The sequence below is a fragment of the Zeus faber genome (assembly GCF_960531495.2).
Source record: "Zeus faber genome assembly, chromosome: 5".
NCBI lineage: Eukaryota > Metazoa > Chordata > Actinopteri > Zeiformes > Zeidae > Zeus > Zeus faber.
The window spans coordinates 19,794,246-19,811,636 of NC_137192.1; the positions used below are offsets into that span (position 1 = coordinate 19,794,246).

Here is a 17,391-nt window from a genome sequence, read left to right on the forward strand (position 1 = left end):
TTGACATGAATGCAGTGGATGCAGTACACTCTGACCTTGCCTGGGCTGGAGAGAGCTTTATACTGTGAAAATGTTTTGGTGTCATTCTTCTGCGACTACGCCCCCCAGTCACATGTCGCATGCCTCGTTCTTCATACAATGATTAACAGTCATACTCCTGAGCACTTGGCACATCCATAGTCCACAATCTTATCCTTCCCATGCAAGATGGCTACAGCAGATAAAACAGGTGCTTTGTTGTCTGCAGTGATTTTCTACTCCAACCCAGCCAACATTGTAGTAGATAATCAGTATATGAAAGTAAATAATCCATATCTGATAGTGAGAGGGGATTCCCTGGATGTCTGGCAAAAAACACCATATTGTCTTATCTCTATACACAGATGAGTAACTAGGGAATGTGGCGTTGGCCTTTGCCGGGTGGAAAATAACAAGATCATTTAGCTGGGTGAGCATAGATTATGCAAGCAAGATTTGTGGACATGAAACATTAATCAATGAACAAAGCAGTAATCATTTGCTTTTTTACGTCACAATATGATTTAGTCCAAACTTCTACACCTGTCTATACTAGTCACAGAGATAACAATAAAGCAGTTATTATTGTACATTCTCTGATTGTCTGAACATCTTTAAAATTAAATAATGGTGCAGTTTGCTAGGGATCCCCTGGAACATCTTGAAGGGCCCCTGGTGGGGCCTGTGATCTCCACATTGAGCACCACTGTATTAATGAATACTATCTTGTATTGTTGAAGCCTGAGTGACGGTCACTGCCCGTGGTGCTGATGCAGGACCAGCAGCAGTGAGGTGCTGTCCATTGCGCTGATCTGCATTAGACCACAGACCCCATTTGATAATATTTAGTCTCCTGAACCCCAATCTCAGAAGATTTGTATTGTTAAATATGATTTAGTCAAAACTTCCATACCTACTCTACTCTAGTAAGGTAAATAATAGTGAAACTAGGGTCAAAACACACTGTACATCATCTTATGGTGGTAACGTATTGTAAATTAAATAATTGTGCAGTTTTTCGAGTGGTCAATTTGCTGGGGACCCCTTGAAGCCTCTCAAAGGACGTCACCCAGGCGTGCCCGGACCCCATGTTGAGAACCACAGTGAATCTCATCCTGCCTTGTTGAAGCCTGAGTGTGTGTCGCTTGTTGTGGTGCCAATGCGTGGGACAACCTGGAATCCCTCAAAGGACCCCCGGGGGTTCGAGGACCCCATATTGAGAACCACTGAAGTAATCTCTACTATATGACTCCGAAATGGCTCCGCTGCAGATTCATACACAAGCAAACTGAAATGTCACCCTACTCTGAGTTTTGATTATTGGATGCCTTTTTTTTTTTTTTTTTTTTTTTTATTGGAAGTGATCATACATAATGAATGAATGCCAAATCCAATCTCTTATTATCTGCTGTGGGCTTCCACTCCGCATGTTATGTTTTTACAGTTGGGGAATATAATTTTTTTTTGCCCTCTCTCTTGCTCCACTCATTCACATCTCATTTATCAGCCGATATCCCGAACGAACCCCACTGAGCTGATGGGAGTGGACAGAGCGGATGATTCAAGCCCGAGCGGCTCGCTAATTTGGAAAGACAGAGCGTATCGGTGCCGACAGCACGTTGGGACTCTGGCATGAGTCACGCGTCACTCACGCTATCATCGTTGTTTCTTTTCATTTGTGGCCTCGCCGATTGAACCGCCAACTTTTTATGCACCTATTGATCTGTGTCCTGTATGAAATCGATCGATGTTGACGTTGTCCCCTGCGACATGGGGACATCGGCTGCCGTTTGTTGAAATTACCTCCCCACCCCTTGTCATTCTGTGTTTGCTGTTGCCCTGGGATGAGACACCACGACCACAACTGTGAACCGCAGTCATGACCTTCAGTCTACGGAGAGAAGTGAAGAGAGGAAGAGAGACGGAGAAAAATAAAAGAATGGAAATTAGCTCTTGTGTTGCAGGATCAAAATTGCAAGTCTGTACTAATTCAGCGAATTTATCAGTTCCAGAATATCAGCTCTGTGTTCATCAGAGCAAGTTTCACACTGAAAGTGTAAACTATGAGTAGTTAAGAAAGGTTTGGTTGTTCTTGGAGATTCGGTTCTTTACGAGTGAGGGAAAGATATCTTCATTTTTCCGATCAGAATTATTTATCCAGGTGGAATGCAACATATAAATCAGTAACACTTCCAGTCACTCACACGCCTTATCTCTCTCCGAGTTGCAAACAAATGACTCTTTTGCCGGAGTGACCCTCCCAACTGAAAAGATTCATTCGGTACGACTCGTTCATGAGTCTTGCACCACTGAGAGGGTGAACTATAGAGAGCGGGAGTCTGACATTAAATGAAAAAGCATGAAAACAACAGGAAATGGAAATAAGATAATGTAAGATGGAGAGAGAGAGAATGAACTCCAGGTTTTAATCTGTGATTCAGTACAGGGGACAGCGTTATAAAGGTTATAAAGGGCAGGTTAGAGTTTTTTCTTTTTTGGGGGGGGTTGAGACAGAGAGCGGGGCAGAGGGATGATTTTATTAATAATATTACCCAGAGTTATTGCACTCCATGCGGCCACAGGCACTATTAATAGTATGCATGTCCACGAGTGTGGATTCGTGTACAACTCTGTGTGTGTGTGTGTGTGTGCGTGCGTGCGTGCGTGCGTGCGTGCGTGCGTGCGTGCGTGCGTGTGAGTGCGTGCGTGTGACTTGCTGGTTGACTGTTGCTATCTAGACTTTAATTAGAGCAATAGGGGATTAAATACAAGCGCTGCGTGTGCCTCCGTGGTCGCTCTGGCCATTTACAGCAAGCTTTTTTCAGATTAATATTTTACTCCAACTCAGCAAACTTGCCAAGCCTGTCTGTCCCACACGCTACTCCGGAATGAAATATGATTCAGCCATAAAATGCTCACTCTCACACCAATGAAACGCCACCTTAGTTTAGTACATTTGTGTAATGAATGCTTGTGGATTTAGATGATCTAACAAGGCAAATAATCAGTATATAACACTGTATGTATAGTAGCTATGAGGACATAGGAGGTAAAGTAAGGAAAAAGTAAATAAATAAAAGAATAAAAAAAGAATAAATACTTATGTATGTCACAAAATTGAAATGAGGAAATACAAAAATAATAGAAACGATAATAACATATAAAAATAAATACAATAATATTAAAATAAAAATATTTCAAATAATGTATGTATTTATTTAATTGTATATATTATATAATTATATATAAATCTCTAACTTTTTTAACCTTTTTTTATTAAATATATCATCATTATAAATATATATTTTTATTTTATCTTCCTTATTTTGCGATGTTATTTCAGAATTTGCCATGTCTGCATGCCACCAAAAATGGGCATGCATAAGGATCTGAGCAACTTTCACAAGGGCCGCTGGTGATGACTAGACCACTGGGTCAGAGCATCTAAAAAACGGCAGGTCTTGTGGGGTGTTCCCGGCGTGCAGTGGTTAGTACCTACCAAAGGTGGTCCAAGGAAGGAAAACCAGTGAACCGGCGACAGGGCCATGGGCGACCAAGCCTCATTGAGGTGCGTGGAGAGCAAAGTCTAACCCATCTGGTCCGATCCCACAGAAGAGCCGCTGATTTGTTCCTACTTCTATCGCGGCAAAACACTTTCAGAATCAAATGTAGCGTGTTGTGTGTGTGTGTGTGTGTGTGTGTGTGTGTGTGTGTGTGTGTGTGTGTGTGTGTGTGTGTGTGTGTGCTTGCGTGCCTGCGTGCATGCGTGTGTGTGTCTATATCTGTGTGTGATAAAGTGCGTGCGTGATAAAGTGTGTGTGTGTGTGATAATGTGTGTGTGTGTGTGTGTGTGTGTGTGTGTGTGTGTGTGTGTGTGTGTGTGTGTGTGTGTGTGTGTGTGTGTGTGTGTGTGTGTGAGTGTGTGTGTGATAGACTTTGAATGGACGGCAGCTTTGTGTTGTAGTTCCTGTATTGTTCCACCTCTCTGACCTGGATAGATGTGGCCTGGGATGGACGCCTTGATTTCATTTCACAGTGAATAGAGGGGAGAGCAGAATGTCAGGCTTTCATATGTTCCTGCTCGTTCTGTTCATTGCAAATCCCACCCAAAAAGAGCCAGCAATCCTCGCTGTACCGCTGCTTGCTGCTGAAACCCATGCCCTCATCTTATCCACAAAGGTGGATGTGCCTTGCTAAAGACCAGCTCCGTGTGTTTATATGTACATATATATGTGTTGGAGTTAGGAATAAACAGGGGTTCTCTGAATAAAAATGCCAAACACCTTATTGCCAAATATGAGGTTCCATGCATGAAATCTGACTTGGCTCCAGGTGTGAGCTTCTTTGAACAGCTTTCTCTGGCTTTCTGGTCGGGATGAGGGACTCGCAAACGATTCTTTCGCAGTGAACAAATGTTTTAAATGAGTCGGAAGTCCAGAGTGACTCCTGAAAAGGAGTGGTTTGTTTGTGACTACATAACTAATTACTGGGTATTAAATGAACACGTCATAATTCACACTGAATGTCACTGTTTTACTCTTCCCATTCCCCCAAAATTAATCCTTTTGACTGAATTAAATGATAATTGGGAAATTCCATCCAAAACCCAGAGCCGAACAGACTCTTCTGACTCTCGTTACACCGACTGAATCAAACGAACAAAGAGGGGGAAAATGGAACAAATATCTTTTTCACTCACAAGTCACTCACAAAAAGCCGAATCTCCAAAAAGTGCCGAGCTCCTCATCGCCAGCTCTGAATCGCAGTCTTCTCCGAACGGAAGGTTCCCGGTTCCGTGAGAGCTGTTTTCCAGCCACTGGCTTTGTGGCTGATTGGGAGATTGTCCGGGAGACATGGCAACACATGTCAGCTGGCAACGTTAGTCTGACACTTGTGAACTCAACACCGGAGAAGTCATTTCTCATTTTACCGCGTAAACCCAAAATCCAACCGGAGAAGAAAAGTAAAAAAAAAAAAGAAAGAAGGCGATGTGAGACCACAGCTGCTCTTTGAAAGGAGAAAGTCACTGAAATAATGATCAAATCTCTCCCGATCTTGGTCGCCAAAATTTCACCTTCTATTTCACATTTCCATAATACAGTGTGATATTTGTGGCTCTAACACCAACGTTTCTCCAGGATTTTCCTCCTCCCAATTCCACTTTGCTCCTTGTTTTCTGGCTGCTTATTCTCAAGCCTTGGGCACATTTTAAGATCTTTACAATATAGTAAGTGACATTGAGTGGCATTTGCAGGTTCCCAGTCCTTTCTGTTGCTGCACTTGATACGTACACACCGGCCGGCTTTGCGGAGACAGAGTCTAACAACAGAGAATAAGCCGGTGCAGATTTGTGGCGTAGCCGCACTGTTTTGTGATGCCAGAACAACCACGGAGCACATTTGGCTTTTCAGTGATCGGAGGCCTTGGGCTTGACCTTGACTTTGACCACGCAAACTCATCCCGAGGCAGCGAGGGGACGGCGCAGATCAGGCCAAACAGTTTTCGATTTTAATGTTACGTTGCTGATCTGGACTGCATGGGAAAAATGTTTTTCAGTCCTTCACTTCTGTTGTTGCCATGTTATTGAGACGGAATAGAAGAAACCGACCCGGCTCTAGCAGCGGCTCAGTGTGACTAATACCGGAACAAACTTCCAAAAGATCACAGGATCGCCCCCAACACCAACAGCAACTGGTTTTCAGTGGATCAGCCTGTTTTGAATTGCTTTGTAACTTTGTCTTTCTACTAAGTCTAAGTCCTAATGAGTTCCAGATACCAACCTTGGGTGTGGGTTTGAGTTCCGGCGTGTCTTAAGTGTGTAGCCCTGCTTTTAATTTGCCCTTTATTCTCTTATCTCTGTGATTTTTTTTCTCTAATCTGTTTTTAGCCTTTTATTTCTCGGGATTTATTGGTCTTTTATGGAATGTATCTTATGTAAAGCACTTTGAATTGCCCTGGACTACTTGGCAAATTCAAAGTGCTTTACATAAGATACATTGAGTATGAAATGTGTGATTCAAATAAACGTGCCCTGCCTTGTCTCACTAATACTGTAGAAAAACTAGTTCCATCACTTTTCCCAAATTTTACCTTTGAAGTGGTGTGGAAGTGTTGGCTCTCGGAACAACTTGGACAGAATAAACGCACCAGGTCTCCTGCATTCCTGCTTCGGAACCACCATTTCAGCATTTTCTGCTGTACGTACTTATTTTCATGTCCGTGTCCATGTGACGTCACTCGGCTGCGGTAGGGAATGCATGTTAAAGAGCAAGATCCTCTCGCAGTGTTTCTGGAAAACAGCATTTCCTCCAACCAAGATGAAACGCAATTTGGGTTCCTCTTCTTTGTTATCTTTCCCAGTTGATGTTATGTCCTGGAAACACCCCTCCATCCTCCACCTTCTTCTCCTCTGCTCTTTCTCTCCATCTTGTTCCATTTCTTCCCCTTTAAGTCTGGAGTTTTCAATTTGGAGTGCCCCCGCACCTCCGTATTTCCACTTCCAGTTCCTCTCCCTCTCTCTCGCTCTCCCGCTCTCTCTCTCTCTCGCTCCACTCTCACTTTGCTGCCATTTACTGCCTCCTCCTCTTGTCAGCACGGTGGCTCGGTGGTGCGACATGTTGCCTCACAGCAAGAAGGTCCTCGGTTTGAGTCCCGGGCCCTCCCAGGTACCTATCTGTGTGTAGTTTGTATGTTCTCCCCAGGTTGGTGTGCGTTTCCGCCGGGTGCAGTGGTTTCCTCCCTCCATCAAAGACATGTATGTTATGGGTTAATACTGTCGGTGCCCCTGACCAAGGCACTGGCAAAAGAGCTGGAGTCGGTCCCCAGACGCTGTACAGCTGCCCACTGCTCCTAAGTATAGGATGGGTCAAACACAAAGGACAATTTTGTTGTGACCTACTTGTACAATGGCAATAAATAGCTATTCTGTTCTTGAAGCTATTAAAATCAGAGTGCCAGACAAGTGTCAGATGTGAAATTATACAGTATATATATATATACACACACCGATGATTAAAACCACTGACAGGTGAAGTGAATAACATTGCTCATCTGGTTCCAATGGCACCTGTCAAGGGGTGGGATATATTAGGCAGCAAGTGAACAGTCAGTTCTTGAAGTTGATGTGTTGGAAGCAGGAATAATGGGCAAGTGTAAGGATCTGAGCCACTTTGACAAGGGCCTAATTGTGATGGCTAGACGACTGGGTCAGAGCACCTCCAAAACAGCAGGTCTTGTGGGGTGTTCCTGGTATGCAGTGGTTAGTACCTCCCAAAAGTGGTCCAAGGAAGGACAACCAGTGAACCAGCGACGGGGTCACGGGCGCCCAGGCTCATTGATGCGCGTGGGGAGTGAAGTCTAGCTCGTCTGGAGCTCCTGAAGCACAAATTGCTGAAAAAGTCAATGCTGTTGCCATAAAAAGGAGTCAGAACACACAGTGCATCACAGCTTGCTGCGTATGGAGCTGTGTAGCTGCAGACCAGTCAGAGTGTCCATGACGACCCCTGTCCACCACCGAAAGCGCCTACAATGGGTACGTGAGCGTCAGAACTGGATCATGGAGAAGGTGAATTTAGAGACGGACAGATAGATGGACAGATAGATGGAGAGATAGATGGACAGATAGATAGATGGACAGATAGATGGATGGATATAGAAAGAAAGACAGACAGACAGACATATATATACTGTAGATGTCCATGGCATGAGTATAAAACCACATGTCCATGGATTAAATACAAATATTGTATATTAATATTTAAGCAGACGTTTAAAAGCTGAGTTTGTGGTTCAGGGTCAGAGCTCAAAGTATTTTTTACATAAATGTTCATATCTTTTGGCCTTAGCCTGAGGTGGAGAGAAAAATAAATAAAAAAACGCCACAAGAGAGATTCATATCCAGTGGCACAACTTCACACACACTTTTATTGAATAACTTTATCCATCTTGTTCTCTCTTTCTCTCTCTCTCTCTCTCTCTCTCTCTCTTTATTTGGGCCATCGAAACTTATTTTATTACTGTATCACTAAAATATTGATACCTCCGCCAAAGTGTATATTTTTCCTGCTCATCTATTTGTCTTGGGGAGGATTTAAAATAAAGAGGAAAGGGCGAAGAAAGGTGGACGAGAAAAAAAAAAAAAAAAAAGAGAGAAGAGAAAGAATGAGGGAAGCAATATCACGGCCCGGGCCTTGCATTATTCTGCGTTTTTTTACGACAAATACTTAATGAAAGCCCCGCCAGGCCGATGGAAGGCTGTATTTAATTAAGCCTTTATTAAATATTAACCAGGGAGAGAGAGGGGGGGGGCGGGGTAGAGGCAGAAGGAGACAGAGAGACCTAAGTAAAGGGGGGAGGTGAGCGAAAGAGAGAGAGGAGAGGAGGGAGTGTGGGAGGGAGGGAGAGAAAGGAGAGGGGGGGAGAGAGGAGAGAGGGAGAGAGGTAGAGGGAAGGGGGGTAGGGAGAGAGAGAGAGAGAGAGAGAGAGAGAAAGATTTATTTTATTTAATTTTACAAACTCATAGTTATTTGCGAGGTGCTCAAAAATCATACACACACACACACATACAGTTGAAATAATTAAAATAAATGACAACATGAAAAACAAGTAAGAGAAAACTATAAATGAATAAAACAAATAAGTAAATGATGACATCATCAAATAATAATGAGGATAAACATAATAATCATCATAGAGAGCGAGAGAGACCATGACAGACAGACAGACAACAGGAAGAGGAAAAGAGAGGAAGAGAGAGAGAGAGAGAGAGAGAGAGAGAGACGCCAGAGAAGAGGTTGTGAAGCTTGGCTCCTCCCCCTCCTCTCCCTCCTCCCCCGCCCTCCCTACAGATCTCCTTCTAATCGCATTAGGGCAGAATCTCCTCCTCTGATTTATCACCTCTTTAAACTCTTCAAATTCATTTTTCCAGCGCTGCAGCGTGTTCTTCTCCACCCTCCTCCACCACTTCCTGCTGTGAACTAAATCTTCACTTCGCACAGTTTTTGTAGTTTGTAAAGCGTTGTCTTTTCCGTGCTACTGTCTGTTTTTATTTTCCTTTTTATATTGTTTGCACCACAATGCACCAACCATCGCCATAACTTGTTCATGAGAATGTCCTCAGCCCAATAATCATTTTTTGATTGTGATTCTGAATTGCCGTTTACGGCAATATTGGAATTTGTAATTGCGTCTTTGAAATTCATCAACAAACATGATACTAATCCACGAGCTACAGCGCTAAATGTTTTATATCTTTTTTACTGTTTTTTTTTTGTTTGTTTGTTTTTTGTTTTTTTAACTTTTAAATGCTCAGATCCACACGGACTCTGACGAGGGCGAGGGCAACATCAAGTACACCATCTCGGGCGAGGGGGCGGGCTCCGTCTTCCTGATCGACGAGCTGACGGGGGACATCCACGCCACGGAGCGTCTGGACCGCGAGGAGAAGGCGTTCTACACGCTGCGCGCCCAGGCCCGGGGCCGCCTCTCCAACGCCCCCCTGGAGCCCGAGTCTGAGTTTGTTGTCAAGGTCCAGGACATCAACGACAGCGAGCCCAAGTTCCTGGAGGGGCCCTACATCGGCAGCGTGGCCGAGCTGTCTCCCATAGGTAAGAGGGGCGGGGCTTCGTGAGAGGGGATGAGGGGTTGACGACAGCGGTGGGGTTTGGCAAGATGGGGCGGGGCTTCGGTGAGAGGCGGCAAAAGGGGGGCTTCTGATGGAGGGGGCGTAAGAGGTGGGGGTTCACTTCCAGGTGAAATCTTCCCATCCGGTGTTTGCTGAGTTCTCCCACCTTTCAAGAAAAGCACGTTTTAGCTCCGTATCTCAAGACTCTTTGGAAAAAAAAATAAAAATGTAATTGGGTTTTAAACTTTTTTCACTGAATTATGTACTGAATTCATACGTTGATGAGTAGAATTTGGTGCTTTGCCTTGTATTTAATTTCACTCTCCTCTTTCTATCCCACTATGTCCCATCTCTTGTTGAAAATATCCTGTAATAAAGGCAAAAGAGCAAAAGACAAAACAACTTGGTATATATTTTTTTTAATCAAGCTGTTGGGAATTGACTATTATTGACAAAAATGGGGCGTGGCCCGGCACGTATTTGGCCATACGTTTTGTGATACACAGAAATCATTATTGTGAAGTGGGGGTTCACTTACAGTAAAGGTGAAATTTTCCAAAATGAGCATTTCTAGTGCAATTACTTTTAATAAAATGTCTGAAGGGGCGTGAGTATTGTACTTTTGCGTCCCCCGAACTCAAAATTCTGCTGTGGTTTGAGGAAAGACGAGCCGGAGCAACGGAGGCGATATGCCAAATGTATTCAAGAAGAAAAAAGAGAGAGAGAAGAGATGGAGTGAAATGAAAAGGCTCGAGCAGACAGGGGGGTGGGGGGGATGGGGGGGGGGCTTCATTGTGAATGGATGAAAAGGAAAGAAAGAGCGGAGTGGGTGGATGGAACATTCCACTCTCCCCCTCCTCCATCTGAGCTATTGCCGAAAGACGCAAATGGGCAACGAGGAAGGAGACGACGGAGAGAGGGAAGGAGAGGGAGGGTGGGAGAGAGACAGGGGCAGGGGGTAAGAGAGAGAGCAGCAGAGAATTATGGAGGAGGCGCGTATATCACCGATCGCTGCCCCCAGCGAGCGCTGAGAAACGATTTTAACCGGGACGTGCACTTGCGCGCGGTGAGATTCGCAGAATATGGCAAATGCAGTCCAGAGGTGCAGAATTGATTATTTACAAGTGAAGTTTTTACACAAAAACATCCATTTTTTTTCTAATTTAAGTCCCATAGAAACGGGGAGACGTGCGTCCCGAGAGTGGGGACGCACAGGATTTTTTGGAACAGTGCGGAGTAAGGACTTGGACAGTCCCCTTAACTCAGTTGTGTTTAAAAATTTGGTTTCATGCAAGCAGGAAACAAACAAAAATAAATAGATGGAGCGCTGTCTGGAGGAGAAACAAAAAAAACTTCACTCCAATGCTCTGAGTTGGGTTTACGTTTTTCATTTTCAATACAAGTGAGAAATTAAGAAAATGATATATGACATTATATTATATATATTGCTGTATTATAATCACAAGATTTTTTTTTTTTTTTTTTTTTTTTTCAATGAATGGGTGTCGAGGTAGAGGATTGTCTGGGCAACACAAATTCATGAGGAATTCCTCATGAACCTCGGACCTTGGCGCACCTGCAATAGCAGGTGCGCACAGCAGCTCAGCCTCAAACCAGAGCCATGTGCCTTTTCTTTTTGCTGAGCACATGCACCTAAATGTCTCTGTACGGGACTGTGGAGGGGAAGGGAGACCCGATCACCGGTGCTTACTCACCAGCTCTGAGCGCCCCCTCTCTCCCTCTTCCCCCTTTTTCCCCCCTCTCCCTCTCTCTCTCTCTCTCTCTCCGCTGCAGTTTCAGAACACGGTGAACTGCACTTACCCCCTTTCAATTCTCAGATTTTTCCTGGCAGATTAAAAAAAAAAGTCATCATTGTCAATTGCGATCGATGGAGTCGATCGCAGATAGACAATTTAATCGTAAATCGGCCCGAGGCCTACTGTGTGTGTGTCTGTGTGTGTGTGTGTGCGTGCGTGCGTGCGTGCGCGGGTGTGTGTGTGTGCAAAGGATAGACCGATAGGGTGGATGGATTGATGGAAACACAGATAGACAGAGAGATGAATGATGGATGGATGGATAGACAAACAGACAGACAGACGATAGATAGATCGATGGATGGATAGATGATGGATGGATTGGCAGATAGACAGATGGATGGATGGATAGATTGACAGACAGATAGATAGATGATAGACGGATGCATAGATAATGTGGATGGACAGACAGACAATAGAAAGATGGGTGGATAATTGTATCAAAGCAGCAGAAAATTGAAAATGGCAACATGTAATAAACCCCAAATATAACAATAATCCATAACACTAGACAATAAAGCCAGATAATGGTAGTTATCATGGGAATGTGGTAACTGTACCTCAGAGTGAAAATAGAACAGAAACGGAGCAGTGGAGGTTGAGCTGAATTAATGGCACTACATGGAATCTTAATAGTCTCGTCCCTTGAACTCTGACCCTGGCACCCAATCCTTCACTATCAGCCCAAATGACGCCTTGAACAGCGTAACGTTCACAATGCTAATATGGCTGCCAGGCAGGGACTAATTGGATAACAGCTTGTCTGCTTAGTCAACCATTCTCCCCCTCTGTCCCCTTTTTCTTAATCTATGTATAAATATATATATATATTTTTTTTTTCTTCGATCCTGTTGAACAACATCCAAGGCGAGCTGTGTGTTTGGACTTTGCTGAGACGTTCACGCCTGCCACAAAAAAATAAAAAAAACCTGCAATGGAAAGAAAGAATGGCTGGACAAAGCTGTTCCCTGACAGCAATCACTCACTCACCGGGGGACCTCGTGGATAAAAATGGAAAATGTGGTAGAAACACGTGTTTAACTGCAAGTAAATATTGTTTTTTGGGATTGTCAAAAGAGACGTTTTTTTTTTTTATTCAAATCTACAGTAGGTTCACATTGGATTCAAGTAGATCCTATGAATCAGATGAATTCAAATTATATTAGATTATTATAACATAATTGTATATATTTGTTGAATATATATATAAATATATGTATATATGTATATATGGTATATATTATCTACTGTAACATATTATAATAATAAAGATATATTTTTTCATGAGTTTATATTTAAGTAGATTAAATCATATGCATTAGATTAATCATATACAATGATATTAGATCATGATAATATCTAATAATATTCAACCATTTTATAATGATGTATTATATCATATTAGATACATTTAGTTTAGATTATATGAGGTCAAAGAAAAATATGAATGAATATGAATTAAAATATGAAATTTCAAATCATATTGCATTGTAATAATTTATTATATCATAATATAATAATATATTATATTCTGTTGTATAATAACACTAGATTCGATTGGATTGCATTTGAATAATTAGGACTATATTTCCACCCTTTGAGAATTAGGCTCGGCAAGAGACACACAATAAAAAAAAGTATAATTAAAAAATTAATCATCAGGATTAAGTACAATCTAACTAATAAAGGAAGGCATCTCGCTCTGTGAATGTATGTCTGACTGTCCTTCCATTATCTCGACTTCACACTTGCCGTGTACTGTTGGGGACCCAAGGACGTGTGGTGTCGAATTTGGTGCAATTTGGACACGTGACAAGTGTAATATTAATAAACTTCAAATAAACAAGCGAACAGCGGGCCGGGGCTTCAGGGCTGAGCTAAGCAGCGGGGCGGGGCTTCGGTGGGGTGGGGCGGGGCTTCAGCGGGGCGGGGTATTTCGTCCACAGTGCAGCCCCAATATGTAGTCGGTTTATCCAAACGCGCGACTTGGGTGTGTTTTCCACAGCGGGTCCCACAAGTGTAACCAGTATGTGCAGCAGCTGTGTGTGAGTGTGAAGTTGTTTGGATGAGCGAACAGACATGTTTCGAACGGGCCCTAGTACAATATAATAACACAGTAGGATCCATAAACATAGAAACAATCATCACTTTGGTTTCCCGGGGTTCTGAGCAGAGCAGCGGCGGTGTAATTAACAATGATTGGTAATCGATCCGCTGTGTCTCCAACTGTATAACAACTTTAAATAACAAACCAGTGCAGTTCTTCACCATATTCTTCAAATGTACTTAGAACAAGAAGTGTGTTCCAAAAAAATATTTATTAACGAGCCGCAATAAAAGCACATTTTGTCATCTTATGTAAATTTTAGAAGCCTTAGATTTGTCACAGGGCTAGATCGCCCCAAATTACACTTGATGTCTGAGATGGCACCAAATCATTTTTTTCTATAAAGCTGATATCATGAAAACATCCGTCTGAGGTTACATTAGTACAGTGTAAAGAGTGAAGAGGCACTTTGTAGTATATGTTTATTTTCTTTATTGTTTTTTTAACTTTTCCTCCGTCCTTGTCACACGGACTCGTCCCAATGCTCAGTTATTGGTTGAATTCAAGCGTTAATGGCTCGGAATGTGTCCGAAAAGGCGCTGAACTGGTGGAACAAAGTCCATGAAATTACATAGTATATGTAAAAAACACTGACTGACTGACTACAGTAGCACTGTGCACAATGCAATTTTATAAATTGAGAGATTTGATGTTGATGTTGTTGAGGTACTTTAATTTGTGATAAGGACTCAGAAACAGTTTATTACGCAGGGTTTGACTTGTAAAATGCTTATTCATTTAGAAGAATATAAGAGTGCTGAATACTATGCAATGCTACTGTCCAATTCTATTTGAAACTCGATATTCTTAACGCTTTTAGCCTTTGGGACATTATGTCCGTCAATCAATTGTGGAACTTTTTCGTGCACTGTGAAAGAAGATCTCGAAGTAAAACAGTTTCCGGTCGCCGCTCAGAGGAAGAATAGAACAAAAGCCGTGCGGGTGCATTTATGGTCGATGGTTCGGTCGCATCATTTGCTCAAAGACCTCAGCGGGTGGCTGTTGAGGATGTATAACCGTGTTTTTAAAACATGAGATGACGTCATTTGCACAACTGGTGAGAGCGTTAATAATGGAAAATAGATTGTGTGTTGCAAGATCAAAATTGCCAGACGGTTCTACAGTAAATCAGTTCCAGCAGAGTAGCAGCTCTGTGTTCTTTGGGACAAGCTCCGGTTTCCCACTGAAAGTGAGAACTATTGGTCGTGATGAAAAGGTTCGACTTTTTTTTGAGATCCGGTTTGTGACGAGTCACTCGGTATCAGAGTCGTTCCATTTTCCAACTCTTTGGTTCGTTCGATTCAGTCGGCGTAATGCGCGGCGAGCGAGGGGGGACTTCCTGATGACTCCCGGAGGAGTCAGAAGGATCTTGAGTCTCGAGTTACGAATGGAGTTGTCACAAGAATTGTAAAAGAAGATGAGAATATATCTTTTGCAGGAATACAAAGAGTAAAACAGGAGCGTTTGATTATAAATGTACCAGATTCATTCCATTACTTTCACAATTATTTGCAGTTTGAGTCAAAGTTCAACTCGCTCGCCCACTCGTGCCGGAGTGACTCCCGACTTGTTTTTCCGCGTGGGAAAAAAACACAATAATAAATAAAAAAACCTGGTTGCCGCCCTTTTATCTTGCAGTAGCACCGTAACGGTGGTTATGGTGGGTTAGCCGAGTGTAACGCCGAAGTTACGCTCACTCTGCTGTTTTATTGCTGACCCTAGAGCCGCCTGCCTGCCGTGAAGAATGCAGACCATAATAATCGGCAAGCGGCCCGAGGCAGATTCATTTTCACTTATCGCTGCAGTCGCGTCCCTCCGTGCATGACTCTGTCACGGCTTAGAGACCTCGCACCCCATCTCCCCCGAAAACTCCTCCGTCTGTCCGTTGGCCTGACAGCCGCGGCCCCAAAAAAAACTAGCATTTGTTTGCATATCGCTCAAGGTCTGTTTGCTGTTCGGGGTTGTTAAGTGTTAAGGAAAAAGACTCACCGCTCGGGACGACGCTGAGCGGTGATGGCTTCATTCCTGGCGGTTCCTCTCGTAGGAAACAGTCAAAAAAAGATAATGGAACTGCGGTCTTAAATCAAATTTTCCGAGCAGGGGGGGTGATTGAATGTCGCGCTCAGGCTGGGTACGTGTCTTCAGTTCTGCAGAACACAAGCTGCCTCACCCCAATCACGATAAGGAAGAAAGGATGTAGCGTACGAGTGAATTAACTGTGTAGCTACGGGGAGATATCCGCCAACAATACATGAGGTCAATGATGTTGTTGCGGGAGCCCAATTAGCGATGGGAGACCTGCAAACGATTTGTTCGTTCGCGTGTAATTCTCGTTGGGTTGACGGAGACCATTCGTGTGAGAATGCCATCATTCGGCAGCAGACAGCCAAGCGCCCGGGGACCCGGGAGTGACAAGTGTCCATCGCTGGTCAGGCGACGATGTTCTGCATTTTCCTGGTGGGGGTCCTTACGGACGTTGCATGGAGGGAACCCCATGGGAGCACGGGGAGAACGTGCAAACTCCACACAGAAAGGACAGTCATCGCGCGATAACCCATCGGAGCGCAGCGCTCACTGCACTGTGCCGTCGTGTTATTATTAGTGTTACATCACTGGCGAAGCGACTTATTTACTTGACAAAAGCAACGTGCAACACTGAGGGCATGAAAACACTGCGGCAAACATGTTTGGATAATAGCAAAAAATGGAACACAGAGATGAATCACACTCCAAAATAAAGTACCCTGCATTAAAGCCATATTTTGATTCATGGTTCTCTGCTTTAAATCCAATGGGTCATCATCTCTCCCTTTATGGTTCGTCGTCCTCTTTTATTTTCCAAATAAAAATTGCCCCAGCCTTAATGTAAATCACCTGCCATGTTAAAAGCTAATGTTGCCTCTTGTCCATTAGTGAGCTGCTGAGCGTGGTCCGCGTCCATCCATTTGACAAAAATGACTTTTTTCATTTATAAAATGAATTAAAAAAGAACTCCCTGCTCCCCTGGAACTCTGCAGAGTTTCCGTTGAGTCCATTTAAAAGTCGGTAAGTAATGCACTAAGGGGCCGGAAGGTGAAGTGGCTCCAGGGGCCTGGAGAAGTTTGCAAGGAGGTTTGGGAAAAACCCGGAAGGAGACTGAGAGACGTATGGTTTGAAATTAAAGCTTTCAAGTTAAGTCCACCATATGTATATATCTATATACAGTATATGGATTATTCTAGATTCTTTATATCGATAATTATAGATAAGATACAATATACATATATAGATATATATATATATTGATATATATTGATATATATTGATATATATTGATATATAGATAGATATGATATACAGTATATATATATATATATATTTATACTGCATATATATATACTGTATATATTGTTGTGACGAGAGATGGCTGGGCTGTTCTGCCTGGGCTTTGTACAACAATGCATTGGCATTTCTCTCAAGGAATGAACATGTAGAGGAGCGTGGAAAAAAACCCTGAAATTATTAAGAAAATATATATTTACTGCATATTTTTTCCCAGACCTCAGGAAATGCCATTCTCATCGGCCGGATGGTTGCAGAGTAAGTTGGGCCTTCCTTCTTTTTTTTGTTTTTTTGTCCTCCCTTTCCACCGACGGGGGCCCATCACAGTTCAGTGGGATTTTGAAACCCTGTCCGCCACGGTGGGGGACACACTCAGGGAGGAGGGGGAGGACGAGCAGGAACAGTATGGAGGACGGCTCCCGAGGGGCTTACCGGGAATCTCCAAAAACAAAAAACAAAAAAAAACATGGCCCCCGAGTCGCTAAGCTAATCTTCCGCTGGATGAGCAG

The 17,391-nt window shown here is 43.2% G+C and overlaps 1 protein-coding gene across 1 annotated transcript in view; it reads left to right on the plus strand.

Annotated features, from left to right (window-relative positions):
• Positions 1-6,632: 6,632 nt before the first annotated feature.
• Positions 6,633-17,391, plus strand: part of cdh22 (cadherin 22) — a gene marked incomplete at both ends in the record, with an annotated part of 94,446 nt that continues 83,687 nt past the window's right edge. Inside the window, 2 exons of the mRNA XM_080001026.1 lie at positions 6,633-6,683; positions 9,329-9,623. Coding sequence (XP_079857152.1) covers positions 6,633-6,683; positions 9,329-9,623 — 346 coding nt within the window. The remainder of the gene's footprint in view (positions 6,684-9,328; positions 9,624-17,391) is intronic.